The sequence below is a fragment of the Patella vulgata genome, chromosome 5 (assembly GCF_932274485.2).
Source record: "Patella vulgata chromosome 5, xgPatVulg1.2, whole genome shotgun sequence".
NCBI lineage: Eukaryota > Metazoa > Mollusca > Gastropoda > Patellidae > Patella > Patella vulgata.
Window position 1 is genome coordinate 57,090,531 of NC_065883.2, and position 23,875 is coordinate 57,114,405.

General features: G+C 35.2%; 1 protein-coding gene across 1 annotated transcript in view; it reads left to right on the forward strand.

Annotated features, from left to right (window-relative positions):
* Positions 1-18,710, forward strand: part of LOC126821806 (neuroglobin-like) — a 60,299-nt gene extending 41,589 nt beyond the window's left edge. Inside the window, exons 2-3 of the mRNA XM_050550306.2 lie at positions 5,333-5,570; positions 17,850-18,710. Coding sequence (XP_050406263.1) covers positions 5,333-5,570; positions 17,850-18,011 — 400 coding nt within the window. The 3' untranslated portion in view covers positions 18,012-18,710. The remainder of the gene's footprint in view (positions 1-5,332; positions 5,571-17,849) is intronic.
* Positions 18,711-23,875: the final 5,165 nt, after the last annotated feature.

A 23,875-nucleotide genomic window follows, 5' to 3' on the forward strand; every position in this document is an offset into this window, starting at 1 on the left:
TTATATGTCTTATGTTATAAAGAATGCAATGCATCTGATGTGACATACCCATAAAGAGTTATCTGATAAACACCTAAACCTACCCGAATAAAAGCTCAAATTTTCCCTGTCTATACTGTGCTTTTAAATAAGCACATGATATCATTCCCAGGCTCTCGGAAAGTTGAGTACTTTGCGTATTAGGTCTTCGCGACGAAATATAAACTGGCAAAGAAAAAATGTGGATAAAAATGTAATTTCAGCTTTCATTCTGTCGTCGTTAATCCTTAAACAATTAATCTGTATCAGAATCTTTACCTTTTAGCAAATCGTGAATCTGCTGTATTTCAAGGCATCAAAATCGCTATAAGATTTAGACAAACAAAATCGCTATAAGATTTGGAAAAATAAAATCGCTATAAGATTTGGCGAAAAAAATCGCTATAAGATTTGGCGAAACAAAATTGCTGAATCGAGTCAATCTGGAACAACTATTCCGAATCAAGTTATTCGCAGTCAAAATTTGAGTGTGGCACGCGTGATTCAGAACAGCGGGTTTACCGGAACCGAATAATTTTGCGTGCATGCTCACTTCTACTTCCGTTTTATTGCTTGGGGGGGGGGGGGGTCGTGTGTTTATGAAACTGATGTTTCTGGCAAACAACCTGGTACGGTTTGGGGTAAGGCGGAGAGGCTTCCCCTTCTCCAACTTTGGAGAGATATCGGTCGATGAAGAGGTGCAGATATCTATATATCTTTCCTTACCTGTCACCTTTTGCAGCAGTTTTAGCGCTTTTAACAAAAATCCCGCTCTTTTTGTGAATGTTTCAATTATTTATAATTTTGTCATTTTTTTATGAAATCATTTAAATTGTTGATATTGTGTATAGAATGTGCCTCGCCCTAAACCATACCTCGGTTGTTTACAATATTAACATCAGCCGTTTCATACACCCGTTGCCCCCCAAGAACGAAGCAGAAGTGGACATACGCGCAAAGTTATTCAGTTCTGGTAGACTCGTTGTTATGAATCAAGTAAGCCACACCCAAATCTTTGCTGCGAATAACCCAATTCGGAATAGTTGTTCCAGACTGATTTTGGAAAAATAACCGGACTCGTTATTTCATATTCAGTTCGGTTTTTAGCGAATTGAATGCGACACCTAAATCTGGAATAAGAGTTACTCTAACTTCAATTCAGATTAAACTCAGTGTGAACGCTCTTTTCGATCCGGTCAACAGCTCAAATAATAAAGACATCCACACTGTTACGATTGGAGATGGACAATGTCTGACTTGCTGAACGGGGTTAGCCTCTGTACTGAGAAGAGAAATATGTGACATTTTGAAATAGATGAAAATCGAAGCTACCATCAAACACTCAATAGAACCCGATGACGTAAGTTGAAAGGTGAAATGCATTATTTGATTTAGTTTTACTATAAGGACAATGACGGAGATCTTTATAAGATATTCCTTTAAGAATATGGTTCGTTATAAGTAGAGATCGTAACTTTCATTTTTTTGTAACAAAATTGTCTATGATCACCATTACAATTTTTGTCTGTGTTAGAGTAGCTTAAAGTTTTAATTAAATGAAGGGGACTTCATTTATCAACCATATACACAGAATGATCACAGAATCTATTTGTAGTAGAAGTTTTTGTAGTGCTTATCTCTGTTGGGAAGAGAAGGCGATGGTGAGGTAATTCTGAATTAGCTTTCATTCAGATTTTGAAAAATAACATTAACTTGAACTTTTCGTTATTCAATTTTTGTCGTTATTTCTGTGTTTTTACATCCATCTTCTTTTTATCTTAAATTCTTCAATCAGCAATATTTCTAGGTGTTTATCTAATTTGCATCGTAAACTGTTCCTAATTCTACAATCAGCTCTTACTATAAATATGCAAAAACAAGAGTACTGGTTTGTATTTTGTCCGACCTTTTCTTCTGCTCAATTCAAATCCCATCCTTAAAGGGCCAATCCCGATAATATTTTGGAGAATAAACCTGCTTAATTTTGTGTTAAAATCCCTAAAACACTCTACCATAGAGCCGAGCAACAAACTCAAAATAGGTGACATGTTTTCAAACAACTTAAACCCGTCAGTTTTAATCTGGAAATGGAGACTGGTGTCCAAAGCTGTATTATGCAGTGTCTGTATAAAATTAGACTTTTATTTTATACAAATAATGTTTGGGTGAAATTTACCTTTCGTTATCAAGTACAGCACAGGGGTCATTCACTGTATAGACCTCTAAAGGAACGGGAATCGAATATCAGGTCACCTAACGAAAAAATTGACCCCAAATCTTAAAAGGGTTACGTGTCCGGATAAGCAGTTTTGAGGTTCAAAATCTTCTTCTTATTAAATATATCGGCTTAAAATAAAACTTTGTGGTCATTTCTCTATGTATACGTTAAATGTAGGCGTATATTGTCGTTCCCTTTGTCCGTCGTCAGTCCACACTTTTTTGCCAACATTCTACTAAAAGTCAAATTCCGAGAATTGTTCATTGGGTCACAAGCAAAAGCAAGACCCCAGTCGACATCTAGAATTTTAAGATTACAAAACACAGATTTATCCCCTTTATACGTTGATAGTAATAAATTCCTTTGAAGGAATGTTTTATTTGCATGGGCGGAATATTGGGGCACAAGGATACATTAGAGAGGTCTCGATGGAATGTTATTCTTGGTCAGAATGCTCATTGAGGTAGACCAATACATAAGCGAGGTTGCGGTGGAATTTTTTAATCGTAAATTGTAAAACTTGAATTTGTTGACAGTGGCTTTACAGCAAGAACAGATGACTCTACTGACGGTGGACGTATTAGGTGATTGGTTAACATGATTTAGATGAAACCAGCTAGATCAAGATCAATGTTAAGTAGTTTGATCTCTTACACTGCTGTTAATACTTATCCAGCTTGAGTTTAGCACTAACCCGATATTAAATAATTAATGGTGTCCAGACTAGCACAACACGGCTGGGATATCATATCAAACTTTATCGTCTTAATTCAATCAAAACGCTTTCCTTAAAAACTTACAGAGCTCTAGTTGATCTTTGTGCGACATAGACATCAATATTTTAACGGTCTGGTTACTTAAATGTACTCAAATTAAGTGCCTTTATTAGTTAAGAATTTATGACACGTTAATAATTTTCGGGAACATACGTTAATGCCCTGGTTTCCGCTAATGGGTCAAGATAACGAAGAACACTGACACTCTCTTCAATAGTTCTTTTTGTAAAGTAAACTGTAGAATATTGAGTGAAACAATTATCCAATGTACCCAGCTAAGTATATGTTTATTTTTTTTTTTGATAAGTGTATGTCTTTAACGCATATAAATCTAAGGAATCCTAATAAGTTGTTTGTTCTCTCAAAATTCAGCTTTACCCTTTCAAATTTTCTCTATCGTCTATCCAACCATTTTTGGGATATAAATCTAAGGAATCCTAATAAGTTGTTTGTTCTCTCAAAATTCAGCTTTACCCTTTCAAATATTCTCTATCGTCTATCCAACCATTTTGGGGATCCGCTATGTTTATTGCCTATGCCCCTCGCAGGGTTATTTTAAGCGCTTGGTGACAGCAATAAGGGGTGAACATCAGTTAATTTCAATTTAATCTGCACCTGGACCCCGATCTTAAATATTTCTAGGTTTCTTAAAATAATCGATAATAACCGTACTTTCGGTTGTTATATCGTTTGGGTTTTTTTTTTGTTTGATTTCCAAGTCTGAGAACTTTATTTTACAAAACATTCCCTAATTATAGAATAATCTATAATACCTTTCAGCAGTGGTTCGTTCTGAAAATTATGATATTAGTAATCACATTATGATAGTCTAGGGAGTCCTGACTAAACATGTTCAAACGGTGATCACACCCTTGCTACCACAGATTAAGAGTTGACATTCAAATTGAAAAGAAAAAACAAACAATACTAGCTCCATTTACAACTATTGAGATAACACCGGTACACAGCCTTGAAATGTCTCAAACCAAGGAGTATTTATTTATAGATTTACAACTTCCACTCGTCAAACCTTTCGCTGTCAATCCCGTAATCTTACAACAAGGCCAGCAAATCTTCTAATTTAAACTTATTTGCTGCAATTTTCACAACCCAAATTGAATTTGGTTTACGGCAAGTTCTCGCCGTTAATATGCGTGACTGGACAGGTTGTAAATATCTATTCTAACAGCCATTATATGGGAATCCTGTATTTTTACAGCCGGTGTCTCATCAATGGCGTAATTAAAATAAAGGCAAATACAATTGTCTTTAAGGCTCTTGTCAAAAGATTTAACCTGATTACTACTTTGTCAGTAACCCTGTGGCTTTATCTCTACGAATAAATTTCCAGAGGGTTGATTCTAGGTTGGTTGTTATCCGAGGAAAAATAAGTACAGAAAATAACTAATGGATTGACGACATGAAATCCGTGTAATGACCATCCATGAACCTAATAAAAATCATTACCGCTTTACTCTTCTTTTACCTATTATTTGTAATTTGGCGCAGAAGCTGTGCCAAACCATATCTTTTTATATGGTTTTATATTGCCATTGCCGAAGGCGTTTAAGTGGCGCTATGACAAATGTGTTTAGGTTTTATTGTAGCAAATAATTGTGCAAAAGTAGCCTACCTAGAAAAGAAACTTTAATAAAATTGTTGTTGAACACTTCATTTGATTTTATTTGAATACATCTGCCGGTTAGATAACACATCATAAACAATTAATTCTCAAATAAATTAAGAGTAGCATCGGTTCGTCCTCTTCTAAAGATATTTAACATTGATGCCAACACAATGATGAACTACACCTTTTGGAAAAAAGTAGTTGCTTATCAACTGCAAATCCATTTCAGTGTAAACAATCTTAGTGAAGTAAAAATTTCAAAGTCCACATAGATCTCGGCACAGCATAGGACTTGTCAATGTGTATAATGATATTTTAAATCTAGACAGCACGACATCTACATCATTCGACACCATAGACCAGACATTCATAACTAATATACACCCCCCCCCCTCCCAGCAGCGGTTCTAATAAACTCCAGCTGATAGAAAAAGTCCGTGTAATCCCTTGTTTTTATTAATTTTATAGTTTATAGCGATGATTATAGTTTATTAAACAAAAAAATCATTTCTGATTTGACACGATTTGAATATATAGCTATGACGTGCACCAGTTGAGAAAAGAATTACGAAACCGTCGCCGAGCTATAAACATTTCGATTCTCAAATCTTTAGCATGGTTTTCATGGTATTGATTTATCGAACACTATAGTGAAATACCTTACTCTGCAATATGTTTTACTATATATTTCAGATTTTTTGAGACAGAACCAGATATGAAAGCTTTGTTTCCTAAAATTGTACAAATGAACGATTCCAATCAACTAGAATGGCAAATGGATCGAGAAATGTTACAGAAACACGCAGTCACAGTGATGGAAGGTTTGGGTGCTGCTGTGGAAAGTTTAGAAGACTCTGATTTTCTAAACAGTGTGATGGTTTCTATAGGTCAAACACATGTTAGAAGAAATGTTAAACCACAATACGTAAAGGTTTGTATACGTGTGTATTTCTTACTGATTGCTGTCTCATGAATTTAAATTAATCAACATTGACATTTTTTACAAAATTAATACTTCCTCGAGCATACACAAATCAAACAGTTTAAGTCTGAATCATTGAAAACCAGATAATTCAACCGTTTCTTTGTCATTTCAATTTCATTCATAGGTTTAACAATGTGAGCCATACTTTACATCCACAGATCACTGGCATTACTTCGGAATAATTAAACATTTTAGGCTTTTGGAGACTGGTTTCTCTGATAACTGATATGAAATATTGAGTATTTGGTATAATAAATAGGAAATATGCATTAGACTAAATGTCCCTAGTGTTATCAAGTTTGAAGAAATATTGACTAGTACGGTTATTATAATTGGTTATGATATTGTGGAACATGAATTATATATCTGATATTAATGTGCTTTACAAGCGATCCGTTCATAAATGAGACAGACATCCGATCGCCTAGGAACCCGATACGATATAAACCTTTGACATCAATGAGCAAAAGCCAGAATGCATTACTATTATTATTAAGCAATTGGATATCGACTTGATATTTATGGGCTCGTCTTCTTGGATAATTTAATAGCGATCTAATAAGTAAGAGATTTGGGTTGTTTATGAATCGTATTTTGTTCTACACCTTGATCCTTTATAATTAGCTACCGGCACCAGAATGGCGGGGATCACCTTGTTATAATTACAGATACCGACCGATACGGCGGTACACTTGTTAGTAGTTAAACTATAATTAACAAGGCCAAGACGGATTTGGGTGGTAATTCGCGCATTTTTTAAATTTTAAAATACATACTATATTTTGACGATAAGTCTGAATATCGAAAAGATATAAGACGGACTTGGGTGGTAATTCGCGTATTTTTGAAATTTTAAAATACATACTATATTTTGACGATAAGTCTGAATATCGAAAACATATAAACTGAACCATCTAAGATATTAAAATTTATATTGTAATTGTGATTTTACAAGACCTTAAAGTTCATATATTATACGCTCGTATTAGTTTGTTTTGAAAGTCTGTTTGATGTATCGACTTACATCTTAATATTGGCTATGTATACAGATCAAAAGTTGTAAAGACAGACATAAACCTACTTCGTAAAACACATCAAATTTAATTACATCCACACGTCAATTCATTACAAACATCAAATAATAGATAGTGCTGTACATAGAGGTTGGGTCCTTTTAAAAGCAGGAACAAGACTCCTGTCCTATCATTCCCGTCTCTTCCTTGAATGAGGTTTTATCAATAATTTCAGAAAAACGGCTTTTCGTCTGGTCGTCTATAAAATATAATTTCGTAAATTATAGATGATTTAGTTATGTATGGGAAGTATTATACACCACTGGTTTATTAAGAATACACATTATTATATATCTCGTGGGATCCTACTGTATAATAGTAATTACCATTTAATAGTTTATATGTATATCTATTATCTTATGCGCTAACACAGCCTGATCCATCCCTTGACAATGATTTACTTGTCCTTAATATAATTAAAGAAAATAACCTTAAGAAATGTGTCTAGTTAAACTGGTTAAGGCAAGTTCTAACTTTACAAACACCAGTTGTCAAATATAAAGTATAAAAAAATGAATGGGTTTTAAAAAAACGAACAAGATATGTGCTAGTAACAGAAAGGAAAAGTTAGCAATTTACGATTACTGGATGTTTTTACATTACAACTTCCAGGGTGCAGAAGAACTGGGGCGAATATTTCCGCATATGCATGATACAGACGAGGGCGTGTGGTACATAAGAGGGTATTTTTACGTTGAAGATTGTCATTAGCTTTGCTAGCACACTCTTAATTCATTTATTTTGCGATTGACCTTAATAGAAGCTTGCAAACAAACCAGAAACATTAGACGAGCTATAGCTAAATGTACTGTAACACGAACCGGATGTATACTGTCAATCATACCATGAATAGAAATTCCCTTAATTGCAGCATAAAACGAAGTGGTTTTAATGCTTGATCTACACATCAGAACATACTTTACTATCCACTTTCAAACAATACACACACATCTTCGTTTTTATTTGTGGTCGTGGTAGATGATCAGTCTGGCTTTAGCAGATGGTCAGTCTGGCTGTGATAGAAGATCAGGCTTCAGAATACAACAATACAGCACAAATTATACACGACATCGGATATATGCCTACTATTTCCGGAGTACTGCAATGTGTTTTTTCTAGCGCCGGGCGATATTGAAATGGCCCCGTTCTTGCGTCCCGGCTGTTGTTTCCTGAGCATATTTCATATACCATATTTTTATGAAACTTTATACACACACCAACGTATTATAGTAATAGATGGGCCTTTTGCTAATTAAAAATTTCGTGGATTTAATCTTTTTGTGTGTTTAATTTTGGTGTTATAACAGGCTTCGCTATTGATTATAAGTGATATATTCATTCCATTTGTGCATATTTGTCTATAAGCTATGTGAATGTCAATATAATATCGGAGTAAATTTTCGTACCAATTAAAGTCATTTTAAAACCAGTCTGTGAATAGAACTATTTGAAATAGGAACCATATTGAGCCTTAACATAAATCATTACTTCTGATCAATTCAAGACATGACATGTATAATAACAATTTTCTGATCTTTTAAAGATTTAAATACTTTAAGAATACTTTACACAAACAGTCATCTTTTATGTTTACTTTGCTCTATCAACGAACTACAGAGTCTGTTGAAAGAAACCATGTTTTTGAAACAGCATTTGTTCAGGTCTATGATTACGAGATGTGATTTATATAGACTTTGAAATTTATATAGCCCGTTCATTAAACTAAAAATATATTAACGTTTTTCTTTGAATCTTTAAATAGATGAAAATGGGTCTAAAAGCTCATAATCTGAAAAAAAAAACCTAAATACCGAAAACTCACTAATATAGAAAAAAAACCAACAACACAAGTTCACGCATAAAACTTGTCCTGTCGGGCTAGGCCACGTATAAAAATTGTGGGGAACTCCAGGCCACGCATGAAAATGATTGACACTCTAGGTGGGTAATGGGTCACGGTAGGCCACGCATGTGGGGCACTTAGGTGGGTTATGGGTCTGGCTAGGTCACTTATAATAAGTGTGGGGAATTCTAGATAAGGGTTAGGGTTTATTCAGACGGCAATTTCTTCTCTTTACACCATTCAGAACGGCATTTTCTTTATGGACTTGGGGGCCAGGGAACCTAATGGGGTCCCTAAGTTTTCAGTATTTTGATATGTAGGGTTTTGTCGGTAATTAGTGATTTTTTTTCGGTATTTAGTGATTTTTCGGTATTCAGGGTTTTTCTGATTTTTTTTGTCAAAAATATTTTCGGAGGTTTTTCTGCATTTTTCGGTGTTTTGTAACCGTCTTACTCTCTGATCCACCGTGATTGCCTTCTAATTTGGTCCTTACGCAAAACACCAATTGATGATGATGGGTTAGTTGTATTTTACGTCCGCTTCCACCGAGGTGATATCGCAGACAATTGGTCTAATACAGTTAAAGTAGTAGGGCCTATCTACTATAGAAATACTATAAATTATATGAACGAGTATTCTCATTTCACTATAAATTATATGAACAATTATTCTCATTTCACTATATACCGTTAAATTTTTATCTATGACAGGAAGTAGGTTATAAAATATTACTACAATTAGTATCAGATGAGACAATAACTCAGAAATGATCAACGTCTGGACAAATAATGTCGCCTTTTTGTCACCTAGTTAATTGCTCACCGCATGCAAATAATAACTAAAAGCACAAAATAAAGGAACCATCTTGTAAACGTTTCCATGCGACATGTTTAATTTTAATTTTAATATTTCGCTTGCGCATAGGGGTCTTTAGCAGTTGGAAACAACTCAACTATACGTTTAGAATGTATTGCGGGCAGGCCCGGATTAAAGACCTCCAGGGCCCCTAAGCACTGAAAATATTATTTAAAAATAACAAACTGGAGATTGGTCTTCATATAAATTCATTACCATTCTTCAGTTTGTTATTTTTAAAGAATGTTGAAGACGTAAGCCATGAACATTTAACTTTTACATCTATATATATATTATATGTTTTGGGTCACTGATTGTTGGCTTCCAATTTTGTGTACCATGTTAAATTCGGCACTGGGAAAAAACTCTATGGCGACTTAAAGAAAGATACGTTATGGGAGATTAGATAAAGGGTTGGTAGTTCTCATTATAATAGTTAAACACTAGATAATGATGTGTTAAACACTAGATAATGATAGGGAATTTGCTGAAAATTTCAGTCAAATTGATCCACACTGAACCGAGTACCGGTATTAAGCGATCGAATTTTGAGCCTAGCCTCGATCAACATTACTAAAGTCGGTACGATAAAAGCATAGTCTCGATTATCCTTTTTTATACGCCCACATGGAAATGTGGTCGTATATTGCCGTCGCCCCGTCCGTCCGTCCGTCGTCCAGAATTTCTTGTGAACACTCTACAGACTAAATTTGTCATCTGATTGTTTTGAAATTGATATATGTTGTTTGCATTAGTGAGATAAAGAAGCCTATTTAATTTCAATAATTTCTGTTAATTTATTCTGGAGTTATGGCCCTTGTTTCACCTTGTTGCACCTTGTGAACGCTCTAACGACAACAGTTATCAACCGATCTGTATGAAATTTATATGCATCATTAAGATTAGTAAAACAAAGAAGCCTATTGAATTTAAGCAATTTCCATTAGTTACATCTAGAGTTATGTTTCACTTTGTTGAATCTTGTGAACGCTCTAATGACAACAGTTATCATCCGATCTGTTTGAAATTGATATGCATCATTTAAATTAGTGAAACGAAGTAGCCTATTCAATTTCAGCAATTTCCGTTAATTACGCCGTGAGTTATGGCCCTTGTTTCCCAATGTTGAATCTGCGAACGCTTGAACGACAAAAGTTATCACTCAATCTATATGAAATTCATATGCATCATTTAAATTAGTAAAACAAAGAAGCCTATTGAATTTCAGCAATTTCCGTTAATTACATCTAGAGTTATGGCCCTTGTTTCACTTTGTTGAATCTTGTGAGTGCTCTAATGACAACAGTTATCATCCGATCTGTTTGAAATTGATATGCATCATTTAAATTAGTTCAACGAAGAAGCCTATTGAATTTCGGCAATTTCCGTTAATTACGCCGTGAGTTATGGCCCTTGCTTCACTTTGTTGTACCTTGTGAATGCTCTAACGACAAAAGTTATTATCCGATCTGTATGAAATTTATATGTATCGTTTAAATAAGTAAAATGAACAAGCCTATTGAGTTTCAGCAAATTTCCGTTAATTACACCTAGATTTATGGCCCTTGTTTCCCATTATTGAATCTGCGAACGCTTGAACGACAAAAGTTATCACCCAATCTGTATGAAATTCATATGCATCATTTAAATTAGTGAAATGAAGAAGCCTATTGAATGTCAGCAGTTTCCGTCAATTACTTCCAGAGTTATGGTCCTTGTTTTTAGAACCTTGTGAACCCTCAAACGACGAAAATGATAATGTCATCTGTATGAAATTATCTATTAAATGCCCATAATTACCTACAAAAGAATAAATATGCGACAACCCTTGTCGACCCACCGGACGATTTAGCTGCTGTGGGCGTATGTTTTGTTGCCTGGCAACCTATCTTTGATTTAATCAGAAGCAGCAGACCGGGTTCTAATCCAGTAAATATCGCAGGCTAGCGATGCCATCGAGACTTGATTATGGGCTTGATAAGTTAAAGATACTTTATGGGAGATTAGATAAAGAGCTGGCAGTTCTCACTATAATGGTTAAAATCTAGATGTTGTAAAGTCGGTACAATTAAATATTATCCATTATCCATTTCTTGATTTAATCATGAATGAGCGCAGATCAGCTGATCGGATCCTAATCCAGTAAATATCGCAGGCTAGCGATGACATCGAGAGTTGATTATGGTCTGGAAAAGTTAATTAATCTCTAATAATTTTGATAACATTTCAGGCCTAAAGAAAGACCTGCAATTGGCGGATTTAGCTCTTGAATAATGTATGTTTAAACGTATGCTAATTCTGCTTAACGCTTAATTCATTGCCGATTGCGCATCGGTTAAAACGACGAACCAATTTTTGTGTTTAAGAATACAGTTTTCGTCTTTGATTTTAGTCCCAAATTTTATGGGTTATGAATGTGTAAATTATTGAATGGCCTTATATCATTTTTAATTATAATCAGTGAATAAAATGCTCTTCGAATTTGTAATCTTTGAAGAAATTTTATGCGTCGATAAAACAATATAAAATGACCCTACTACAAAACTTATCAAATTTTCTTTTCTTTGTGATCATGGGCTGAGATAAAAGATTTCTCCACAGCCGCCATTTTGCTACTCTAAGCAAGTTGGCGTCAATACCCAATTTGTTACTTCATCAAGATCTTTCAGAAGAGCAATTGTTAGGTTTCTTGCCACGGGGCCATGTAGCAGGCGATCATTAGGCCAACCAGTTCATCATCAAATATCTTATTACTTGCAAGTTAAGACGAGGTCTTATAATCCAGTACTTCTACTAACGTTCTTTATTACCACCGTTTATTATGGAAACCCAGACCTTGGTCATTTACTCAACCAAACTAGATACATAGTTACCATAAACCATATTATACTATTGACCGATATTTCCCCCAACCTGTTCTGTACTTAGTCAACAGTAAAAACCCGACTAACAATTGCCAGGCGTCAGTAATTCACAAATAAAATCAAATTTAAGCCTTTTTCATCAATATTTTCTATATCTTCCAAAAGGCGATTTGCCGACGACCATTCAGTGACGGAGCATGACTTATAAGACGTGAATACCTGGTAATCTGAACATGCGGCAAAAGTTAGTTTCGAGGGCTTTGGGTAGAATTCTAAGCGTTTTCGAGCAGTTGTTCGTGTAATACTGAATGTATGTAGGAACCCGTAACAAATGTCGGAAATTAGAAACATATTGAAATATCACGACAGCTTCACAATAAGCTGATTTTAAGTAAAGATATTGTAATTTAGTTAAATATCACCGTGTCTTAAAGCTTTGTCTGGATAGAAGCCAAAAAAGAAAGTTTGTGGCATAGGCATACGTCGCCCGCACGACAAGATTAAAAATCACCGTTCAAGCGGTTAATGTGTTAAAAGTATAATGCCTGCATATTTTGAAATTGTCAAAAACCAAGAAGGTGCGATTATCGTCCAATTTCTAAGGATCATGATTTGTATGGGATTAGAATGTTTCAAAATTAACCGAACATCAAAATACTAGGATCATAAGCCTACGTTGCCAACTCACACAAATTATTATTCGAAGCAACAGGCTCAAGACTTCTTAAGGCAAGTCTTTCAACAACACAAAGTACTAAAATTGAGTTCGAGAGTTGCATACGCCCACACGTGTAGTTATTACACTGAATGCATGGTGTGAAGTTTTTGAGATTTGAGGTCGACTCAGTGATTATGAAATTCAAAGTTCACAAACGAGTGCTAAATTCAAGTTGTTGCTGAAAGTATAAAACATACTCTCTCTCTCTCTCTCTCTCTCTCTCATATTAAAACTAGAAATGTTATAACGTTCTATAGTGTAAATTAAGATGCAATGGGAAGAGTTTATTCTGTTAAATGATATTGATAGGGCATTTGAGAATATCTAGGAAATTAATCTGTTTTTCTGTTTTGTTTTAACGATGTTCTGTTGGAAGAAATATTATATTTCAATGTAACATTTGTTCGTGGTTTTCATGATATTGGAATTTAAAGACGCGATATTCATATAAACTGTCAATATGCAAACGACATGGAAGATCCATTATCTGTTAACACCAATCAGTTGTCATTCGGAATTTTAGTTTTATCAAACGTTATTTTTGAGCATATTTAAACCAAAAAGAAATAGTTGAATACTGGCAATATTATTGCATATCCAATAATTGTATTGCATAGCCAATAATTGATCAATAATTGTTTGGCGTAAAATATTTTCGTAGAAATCGACCCCTAGAATGAATTTGTTCTTTTAATCAAGGTACTAGATGTAATATATGATTTTTGTAGTATCAAGGCAGTCAGCAAGCTTCAAAACAATCTTAAATGAAGCTCTGTTGCCTATTGTTCAATCCAATTCAGCTTATTGAATAAAATATTGTTTAAACTAAATGAAGCTCTAAAATTTGTACAGAAACGGCTACTTATTGTAATGTAAATAAAATATAATGATGATAACAAAATTGTCACCAATCATGAATATAGTAAGAAGGGGTTGGGGTGTGAGGAGAAAGTTTGCTCTTTTGTATTAGAACACTTCTGGCAAAACCTTATTACATGTGATATTTTTAGAACATCCTTTGGAAAGAAAGGACATTACAAATAAATGTGAACACCTTGTTTTTTGTTAATGTACCGAATCTCTTTGGCCAACTAGATAGGGCTCAGCATGGTTTTACTAAAATTAGCGGCTTTCTAAAAGTTGCCAACGAAATTGGTCAACTGAACTGAAGGTAAAGACATTAAAAAGATTCATGATTGAAGTTGGCCTGGATGTTTCGATTGCCTGTTGAAATATATAAAGAAACATGTCGGTAGAGGTCACAGTCTGAACTACTAATAGTGTTGATCAGGCAAACGTAATTGTCTACATTCAACTCTTTAAAACACAATATACCTCGTACATCAATTGTTTTTCTCCCCTAAGATTATAAATCGACGGTTAATATTCATCTTTGTGTTGAACCTGAAATAAATAAACTTTGGTAAGTATAAAATCGGTCGTCGAATAATTTATTTGTCAGCGTACATTATCAGGATTTATCACCCCAAAACACATACTACAGTAGATATCACTTGTGTGATAAATTTCATAATCTACTTGGTACATGAATTTGATTGGTCAATTAAAAAGGAACTACATTTTTGTTTTTCAAAGAACAATTCCTTTTTTTTTAAAAATAAAAGTAACTTCTTTTTTATTGAAAAGGAACTATTTTTATTTATTAAAAAGGAACTATTTTTATTTATTAAAAAGGAATTATTTTTATTTATTAAAAAGGAACTATTTTTATTTAATTGACTTTGATGGAAACACTGGCTCAATATAAAGGACTATGCATAGGTTGAATTGCTGTCAAAAATGATGTATCACTACGCCATAATGTAATCAGGTTCAACTGCAACTTCAACTTTTTATTTGCATATTACGTCCATTAAGAACAGTATACAAAACGTACACATACATCAATATACATGTATACAAAAATATATTTTACATGGAATAATATATTGGAATAACATGATATAATGAAATGAAAATATAATGAGATATATACATGTACCATTTGGATGAAACAATGAAAATATAGCAATGAAAATATGAAGTATAACCTTGTACGTACATGATTGTATAATGATCAAATGTGGAGTAAGAACACCCAGAAGAAAAATAGACTAGGCAGGTGCCCCCCTTTCCTTAAAAGCATGATATGTATTCATTGCTATCTAGCAAGAAAATCTGGCGGATTAAAAAGAAGCTCAAAAGTTGACAAGATTGTATTAAAGTACGGTAGATATATTTTAAGGCAAGTTTCAGTAAAAGTGAAATCTATAGCAAAGAATTATATTTATTTATTTGTGCATGTAAGAAAGGATTGGGTGATAAATAAAATCTCCTTATACTCGTGTTTTTTATATCAAAAAACGACTCGTAGGAGATTCTCTATTTCTTTCCTAGAAACATGATAATTTCATGAGTTTTACAAAGAACGAATAAGGTTCTCGGTATTAACTAGTACTACTAAATATTGTGACCCCTTTAAAGGGGCATTATACAAGATTTGGATAAAGAGCTAGTCATTCTCACTATAATATCTCAAAAATAGATAATACAAATTGAATATATTGAAATTTTTATTCGAATTACTTTGTTTTAAGCGAAGTTATAATTGGTTGCAGTTTTGACAATATGTATTGGTCGTAACCGCCGTACTGGTCATTCGAGTCTTAGCCTCGCTTCACCATTTTTAAATTAAATCATTAAATGGCCGAACCGTTCTAATCTACTTAAAATCGGAACCATCCGATGGCATCGGGAGTTGGTTATGGTCTTGTCATGTTAATAAATGTCTAATAAATAATTTATATAACATTTAAGGCGCAAAGAAAGACGTGCGATGGACAGATTTAGCTCTTACGTATTATGTATTGTCGGGTATTTTCTGGAAGTGTATTCCAAACAATTGGTGCGTTGTATCGAAAAGTTCTGGATCCAAATGATTTCAAATTATAGGCAGGTACATCCAATAATAGTTTTCCTTCTGATCTTAATGATCGTTTATAGGTTAATACGCAGTGATACTAGATTTTGAAGGTAACCTGGCGCGGATTTGTTTATCGATCGATGGGTTAACAATAAGATTTTAAAGTTGACCCTTTCTCGAAACCGGGCCGATGTAATTTGTTCAGGACTGGGGTGATGTGTGATCTTAATTATTCATGCAAAATGCAAATATATATGATTACTATACGATTAACATACAAGATTACCTATGAACAACAATCTGCTTCAACCTGTTTCAAGAATAAAAGTATCAAAGAAAAACGCAAATAAACAAATATCAAGTGATAAGTTAGTATAAGACCATAGAGGAATGATGACATTATGGAATCGAACGCTGCGTTAACAAAATTCAGATAGCGACGTATAATAACTAGCTTTTATTTATTTTTTGGACTGGGCCTGAGGGGACTTTGTTACACGGGGGCGCTTACTACTTCTCATGGGGCATCCCTCCGCGCCCCTTAAATCTGTGCCTGGTTAACACCAGAGTTCAATACATTATGCTGAATTATGCTGCACAGGCTATATGAAATAAGGATGTGGCTTTTTCATTTCTATTTTACTGTATGAGAACCCCACTGTGTAATAATTCTTGGAAGTTTATATGACAAATCGCATTCCATTTATGACTTAATTTGTATGACACATAGTAAAGCCAGCAGTTTAAAATATGGGATAGTATTGTTCTATAATATTAATGGAGTTTTTTATGTATCATATTGTACAACTAGTTAAATTTTTAGCAATTACAAACACATATCTTTGATTTTAGTTATATACATACATACCCTATAAACATTTTTAAGATAGATATGCAAGTCTGAAATTCATCCTTTGTGATCCTCTTAATGTTTCATTGTCAGTTATGCCCCCCCCCCCCCACACACACACACACACTGTCATAAATTCACACGTTAGAATGCAATTCAATACACCTTGCGAGTTTAAAACACAGCAAGTTTAATCTTACATTAGAATCGACCAGACAGTAATCTTATCATATACCCTCTACATTACTGACCGGGATGTATTTTCCTATGTAATTAATCATGACTTGAAATGAACAGGAAGAAAATAAAACGTGGTTTTTACATCAAACTTTACCATTACAATTACCCGGTTAATGTCCATTATGATGAACTTTTAGTCATCGAAAACGGTGATTCATCAACTTCATCCTTCATCTACATAACAACTTCTTTTACAATCCATTCTGTTTTCTATAATCCTCTATAATGCAAATGATAAGAAGATCTATATTGACGATTGTGTCTTTGAGCATGTGCACATATATAGATATGTTATTGTCACTTCTCATTTTTCAAATGGAAAGTCACGTGTCACTTACTACAGTGTAACATCTTGTCAATTATATATATAATTATATGTGTGTTTGTAGAAATAATCGACTGGCATATGGAGGTTGCCTATTTATTTTCAAAATACAAACAAGCCCGGCCATACTTATTCTCTTTGGACCGTCGAACGGCTCCAGGCCCTCACTATAGTCATTCATTTATGGCACACACGCTGCTGTGCATCCCGATATGGTATGTCACATCTTTAATCCCTCAGTTAAGCACCATCCGGGCTAATACCTAATACAGACGGGCATAGACCACGCAGTGTACAGTGGCGACACCGGCACTATAACCTACTCTTATTTCGAATTCCCGGGTTTACTTCCTATCCTGCACCACTACAGACAAGCGGAAACCACGCCGGAAAATCACGAGGAACTTTTGCTCTGCTAGCACCGGAATCGACCCCGGAACCGTCTGGTTGGCGAAACCGATGCTAAAAATCACCGAGCCGCTGCGGCTCCTTAATGTACGATTATTCATGCTGATTAATTTCGTATATTTTCAGAGATTGTGGCCATCACTACATTATGGACTGGGAGTAGTTTTAGGTGAACATTATACCAAAGAAGTTTCCGAGGCCTGGAGGAAAGTGTACATTTACATCTCAGCACAAATGACAAAAGGAATGAAAAACCCGGATATGAAGATGAATGATGAGTTATCGTGATGAACCAAAGGAAATGGCGTCATGTTTTATTCAAAACTTTTTAGAATCGAATATTTCCGTGTCCTTCCAGTGAGGGTTCTGACAATTGTACGGTTCGCGTTGTTATAAACATAAAATCGCCTACAATATTCCAATCATTTAATTATGTGTATATTTTATTTTGTTATGTTTTAAGTATTAAGTAGGCCTACTTGTTATTACCGGGGGCTTGGATGGCCGATTGGTTAGTGTAACACTCTGGCCCTTGAGACAATTTTGGTTCTTTGCAAAAATTGTTGCTTTACTCTGTCTATAGAGTCAAATCACACGTACTTAATGAACGTGAATATATAGTTATACATAAAAAAACCCAGTGATATTTTGGTAAATTCATAACCATTGTCAAGATATCCACCAAATTCTGGCTGTTAACTGACCCATGGTTGGTAGACCAAATAGGGTAATGTCTCCTCCTTTAGTCGTGTGAAATAAAGAGGCTTATTTCATATTTGGAATGGAAATTAACGTCAAGGTTATCGAAGACCTGCAGAAATTAGCTTGTGTCGAGTGGACGTTACTCCTCTCTCTCTCTCTCTCTCTCTCTCTCTCACGCACACACACCCACACACACTTGTCATTACCCCCACCCCCCACCCCCACTTAACATAAATGATTTGGCCACGAACAGAGTTGAGTAAACTTTAAGGTTACCCCCCCCCCCCCACCTCTCCCTCCCTCCCTCTCTCTCTCTCTCTCTCTCTCTCTCTCTCTCATACACGCACACAGTTGTTATTACCCCCCCCCCCCCGACCTCCACTTAACATAAATGATTTGGCCACGAACAGAGTTAAATAAACTTTAAGGTGAAGATTTACTGTAGATGACTCGCCTATTATCATATTTTGTTTAAATCCAAAAGAAAGTATTTAAAGATGCATTATGTAAGATTTAGATAAAGAGCTGACAGTTATCGCTAAAATAGTTAAAAAATAGATGATGAAAAGGGAATATGTTAAACATTTCAGTTGAATTATTTCATTCTAAGCGGAGTTATCATCGTTTGCAGAACAATGTATTCTCAGTTATCATTGATACCGTTGTTACGATAATAAACAAAGTCTCGATTATCCTTTCTCTATTTATATTAAATCATAAACTGCCAATCGTATCTAAATCTGTTGAAAATCAAAACCATCCGAAGTTATGGGCCTGACATGTAAATAAATGTCGAAAGATCTGCATTAGGGAGATTTAGCTCTTGAATAATACATTTTTAATTTGATTAAATTTAATGTGGAAGTTATTTGTGGGGTTTTTAAGTAGGGTTATGTTGTTGTTACCCAACTGTTCGTTCGTCAATACACTGCTCTTAATTTAATGTGCATGTTATTTGTAGGGTACGCCCATTTTTAAGTAGTATTATGTTGTCGTCACCCAAGTGTTCGTTCGTCACTACAACAAAAGTCAAAAGGTAGACCCCTATCGAAATTTGAAGTCAAGCATACATTTTATACAGATTTATTGCTGATTACTTCAGAGCCTAGTTCTCGAATGAGAGATTGGAACGCCATGGAGCTAGTTAATTAGTTTTGTTCTTCTTATGTTCTGTTATAAAAGAAACCCCATCTCTCAACTCTCCGTGTTTCGAGATAAGAGATGATACTATATAGATTCAACAGGCAACTCCCAACGCTAATCACATCGGGGTTCAAATAAGAAAAAATGACAATTCTTTCTTCAAAACTACTATTGATTTTTGTTATTTATAACATTTCTGCCACATCCAACTACAATTAAGCATATAATTCTACCTGACAGGGGCACAAATCCCCTGTATTAAATTGAAGCGACAATAAATTGCTTTTCCTGGCATTTTAAATTTTACATTTTTACCTCATAAAGGCGGGGCCTCTTGTACAATAGCCAATCAAGGTACTAACCTGATCCGAGTTGCGCCGGACTAATACACCGTAATTATGGATGTCCGTATCAAACATACATTTTATACAGTTTTATTGCTCCTTATTTCAGAACCTAGTTAACGATTAGTCGTAAGAAGGAACTGTCCCGTATGACGCTTTTCTTTAAGAAAAGAAGACCATTCATTATATTCGACCTCGTTATTAATATGAAATAAGTTCTGTTGATAGATCACACCATCCATCTTTGATAACGTATTTGTTTACACCCTTCACATTTTTTTTTAAGCATTGCTTCTATTAAAAGTGAATATATTATACACTCCATACCCATTCTAATTATGGTGTCACATTATTAAAGCATTGTCATCGATTCGTTGTTGCACACAGTTTGTATTTTAACGTAAACGGCTACCTGTCGGGGCTATCATAATATTGTTACTTTTTTAGCTTAAGATATCTATCATTATGTTATGTATATTTCCGCAAACCACACTTTATTTAATACAATTTAATACATAGTCTATATTTATGTTTCTTATACATTCGTCTTTCGTTTAATTAAAAGGGTATGCGATAATAATAATAAATGTATCTAATATTGTATTTTATCATTACATTAATTATTATGTATGTGAAAAGAAAGTCAAAATATAAGAGAATTACCATAGAATTAAGTGTTTGTTTTTACTTTGCTCTCTTTGTACATCAAAATTCATTCTTGGTGAGATGCAAAAAATGCCGGATCATGGGGTTCCACAAATTCTAGAAGATTTAAATGGCCAAAACAAGTCATGTATATCTTCAAAATTCATACAAGTCGCCCTCTAACCCGATTCCGAACTTTTCGTTTTTCTCATAAATTATTATAGGTGCGTTACAGTTGTATTCCTTCCTTCAAATTTTTATAATGTTCATATCAAAATATCATAATATCGCAAATTCAGCCTCAAAATTGAAATTTCCCGTTAGTTTCAGGTGCAAACCTTATTTTTCCAAATTTTCTTGGAGAAGGGAGGCGTGTCCACGGTACCGTTCGCCGTAGACCGTCAAGTGTAGGTACATCGGCGCCCCCAGAAGCCTTTGCCCCACCCTCCCAACAATTTTGGGCTAGCTACGGGCCTGGCTATCCATGAACGTATATAGCGTGGAACTTGTAGTTTCAGATAGCTGCAACGGGCGAGGATAAAATAGTCTTTCTTACACACAACCTTATATACACCAGATGTTTAAGCCTACACTATTTGCGTACAAGGGGCGGCCATTTTGTCCGACAGTTTTGATCCGATTTTCACGAAATTTGAACTCAACCATAATTAGGGTGTAACGGTGATATACTAAAACGTTTTTATTTTTTTAATCGGATAAAAATTGTGACCTCTAGAGGGACCACAAGCTAAAAGCGCGATTTTTCGTACAATCAGGGGCCATAAGTTCAGGAAGGTACGATCCGATATGCGCGAATTTCGAAAGGAACCAAGAACTTTGGAATATAAACATGCATTCCAAGTTTCATCAAAATCGAATGAAAACTGTGACCTCTAGAAGGTCCACGATCTTAACATACCATATTTTTACACTATTTGCGTGCAATGTGCGGCCATTTTGTCCGGCAGTTTCGGTCCGATTTTCAGGAAATTTGAACTCAACCACCATTAGGGTGTAACGGTGATATACTAAAACGTTTTTTTTTTTTTAAATCGGATACAAATTGTGACCTCTAGAGGGACCACAAGCTAAAAACGCGATTTTTCGTACAATCAGGGGCCATAATTCAGGAAGTTACGATTCGATATGCGCGAATATCGAAAGGAACCAAGATCTTTGGGTTATAAACATGCATTTCAAGTTTCATCAAAATCGGATTAAAATTGTGACCACTTAGATTGTCCACAAGCTAAAAACGTGATTTTTCGTACAATCAGGGGCCATAATCCATGAAGTTATGGTCCGATAGATGCCTATATCGAAAGGAACCGAGAGCTTTGGGAGATAGATCTATAGATCTTTCAAGCTTCGTCCAAATCAGATAAAAATTGTGACCTGTAGAGTGTCCACAAACAAATTGTTGACGGGCGAACGTTCGGGCGGACAGGGGTGACGACAATATACGTCTACATGAAAATGTGGGCGTATAAAAAACGAATACGATGAGTAGAATTCTCATTTGTTTTCCTGTTTTGAACGTGCATCCCGTATTTGGAAATTCTCTGGTATAGTCGCTCTGGTGGTGCACGTATACCAATGTATACTATGCAAATCAAGAACCACCAATGTTTCAAAACGGGTCGGGAGCCCACGAGCGCGCTGGCCTTGGAGTTGCTGCTTTTGGACAAGCACATTATGTTCATCATCCCATTATTCCCATAATTAGTGCTGCTAAAAAGCATCTATGTGACATTTTGCAGGTCATTGTACGTTTTGTCAACGGGTGTTTTATCTATTTTCTCTTTGTCGACTTTGATTCCAAGGAATAGGTTAGTTAGCTATTGCAGAATCACTATTCAATTAAAATTATTCTCGATCTGAATGCGCCGCTATGTGTTGCCAGAAGATCTTGCATGGTTTGAATAAGCTTCCCAATCTTTTTATCACGTCAGTTTCATCTCTGTTTACACTTTTGCCATGCCGAGAATATCTGAATGCTTTAAATACAATAGACATTTGAGCAACGAGGTCATCGGTTCCGGTACATCTAAACTAACACCAATAGATGACGTAGTGACTGGCAACGGTAATATTTCGATCTTATGCCCTTAAGATGATTGCACTCAATCAAAATGGGCTTAACTGTCAAAGGAACATGACAGTGTTCACATTCTGGTTGAGGTTCTCTTTTCCGGATAAAAATGTGAGTTAAAAAAGTATGACCAATGCGAGAGCGACATAAAACAATTACTTTATCCCTCCTGTTGGTTCTATAGGAGTTGGACCAATCTCCAAGGAGAGGCTATAATAAGGTGATGAAGTTTATTTGTGCCTGCAAGCGGCCATATATAAAATCATGATATGGTAATAAAAACTGAGACATGGGAAGATCTAAAGCAAATTTGGCAGCCAATTCTGCTTGGTCATTCCCTTTTATATCAGTATGACTGGGGAATCAGCAAAGGGCGAAGTCCTTGCTGCTCAACTCGTATTATAGTAGCAGACGATAAATGTCTGCTAATGGGTATTCGGGCTGTTTTATTTGTTATTATAATAGAATGAACCCCAAAGTCTGGAGAATGACCTGGGGCTCAGATGTAAATATAGAAGCTGCAGGTGGAAGACGAACAGATGTGGTCTCAGATGTTTTTCCCGGCATCTTAAAGGGCCAATCCCGATAATTATTTTGAGAATAAAACTGCTTAATTTTGTTTTAAAATCCCTTCAAATCCTCTACCTAAGGGCCGAGCAACTAACTCAATATTTGTGATACGTTTTCAAACAAACTTAAACCCGTCTGTCTTCATCTGGAAATGGAGACCGGTGTAGGTGTATTACGCGGTGTCTGGATAAAACCAGACTTTTATTGTATAAAAATAACGTGTAGGCGAAATTTACCTTTCGTTATCAAGTACAGCACATGGGTCATTCACTGTATAGACTTCTCAAGGAACGGGAATCGATTATCAGATCACCCAACGAAAACATTGACCCGAAATCTTAAAAGGGTTACGTGTCCGGATAAGGAGTTTTGTCTTTCACGTCCAAACGACTGAATCATGGGGTGTGGGGGATAGCCCACAACTAGTGGTGTCCTAAAGAAAGGGGTAGCCTATTCGCAAAACTGTATGGCTGATATCCCCCTCTGACAAAATGGGCAGAATGCGAATACAAAATGATGGAGTAACGTTAGTTTTTAGCAGATATAATTGCTTATGAAAGGGTCTATTATTGTGTTATCGAAGTGGTACAATTTTCGTAGCATCTGCAGGGCCAGTCTAGGGTTCTCCCCCACGAACAAATGGGAATAAAGGGGGA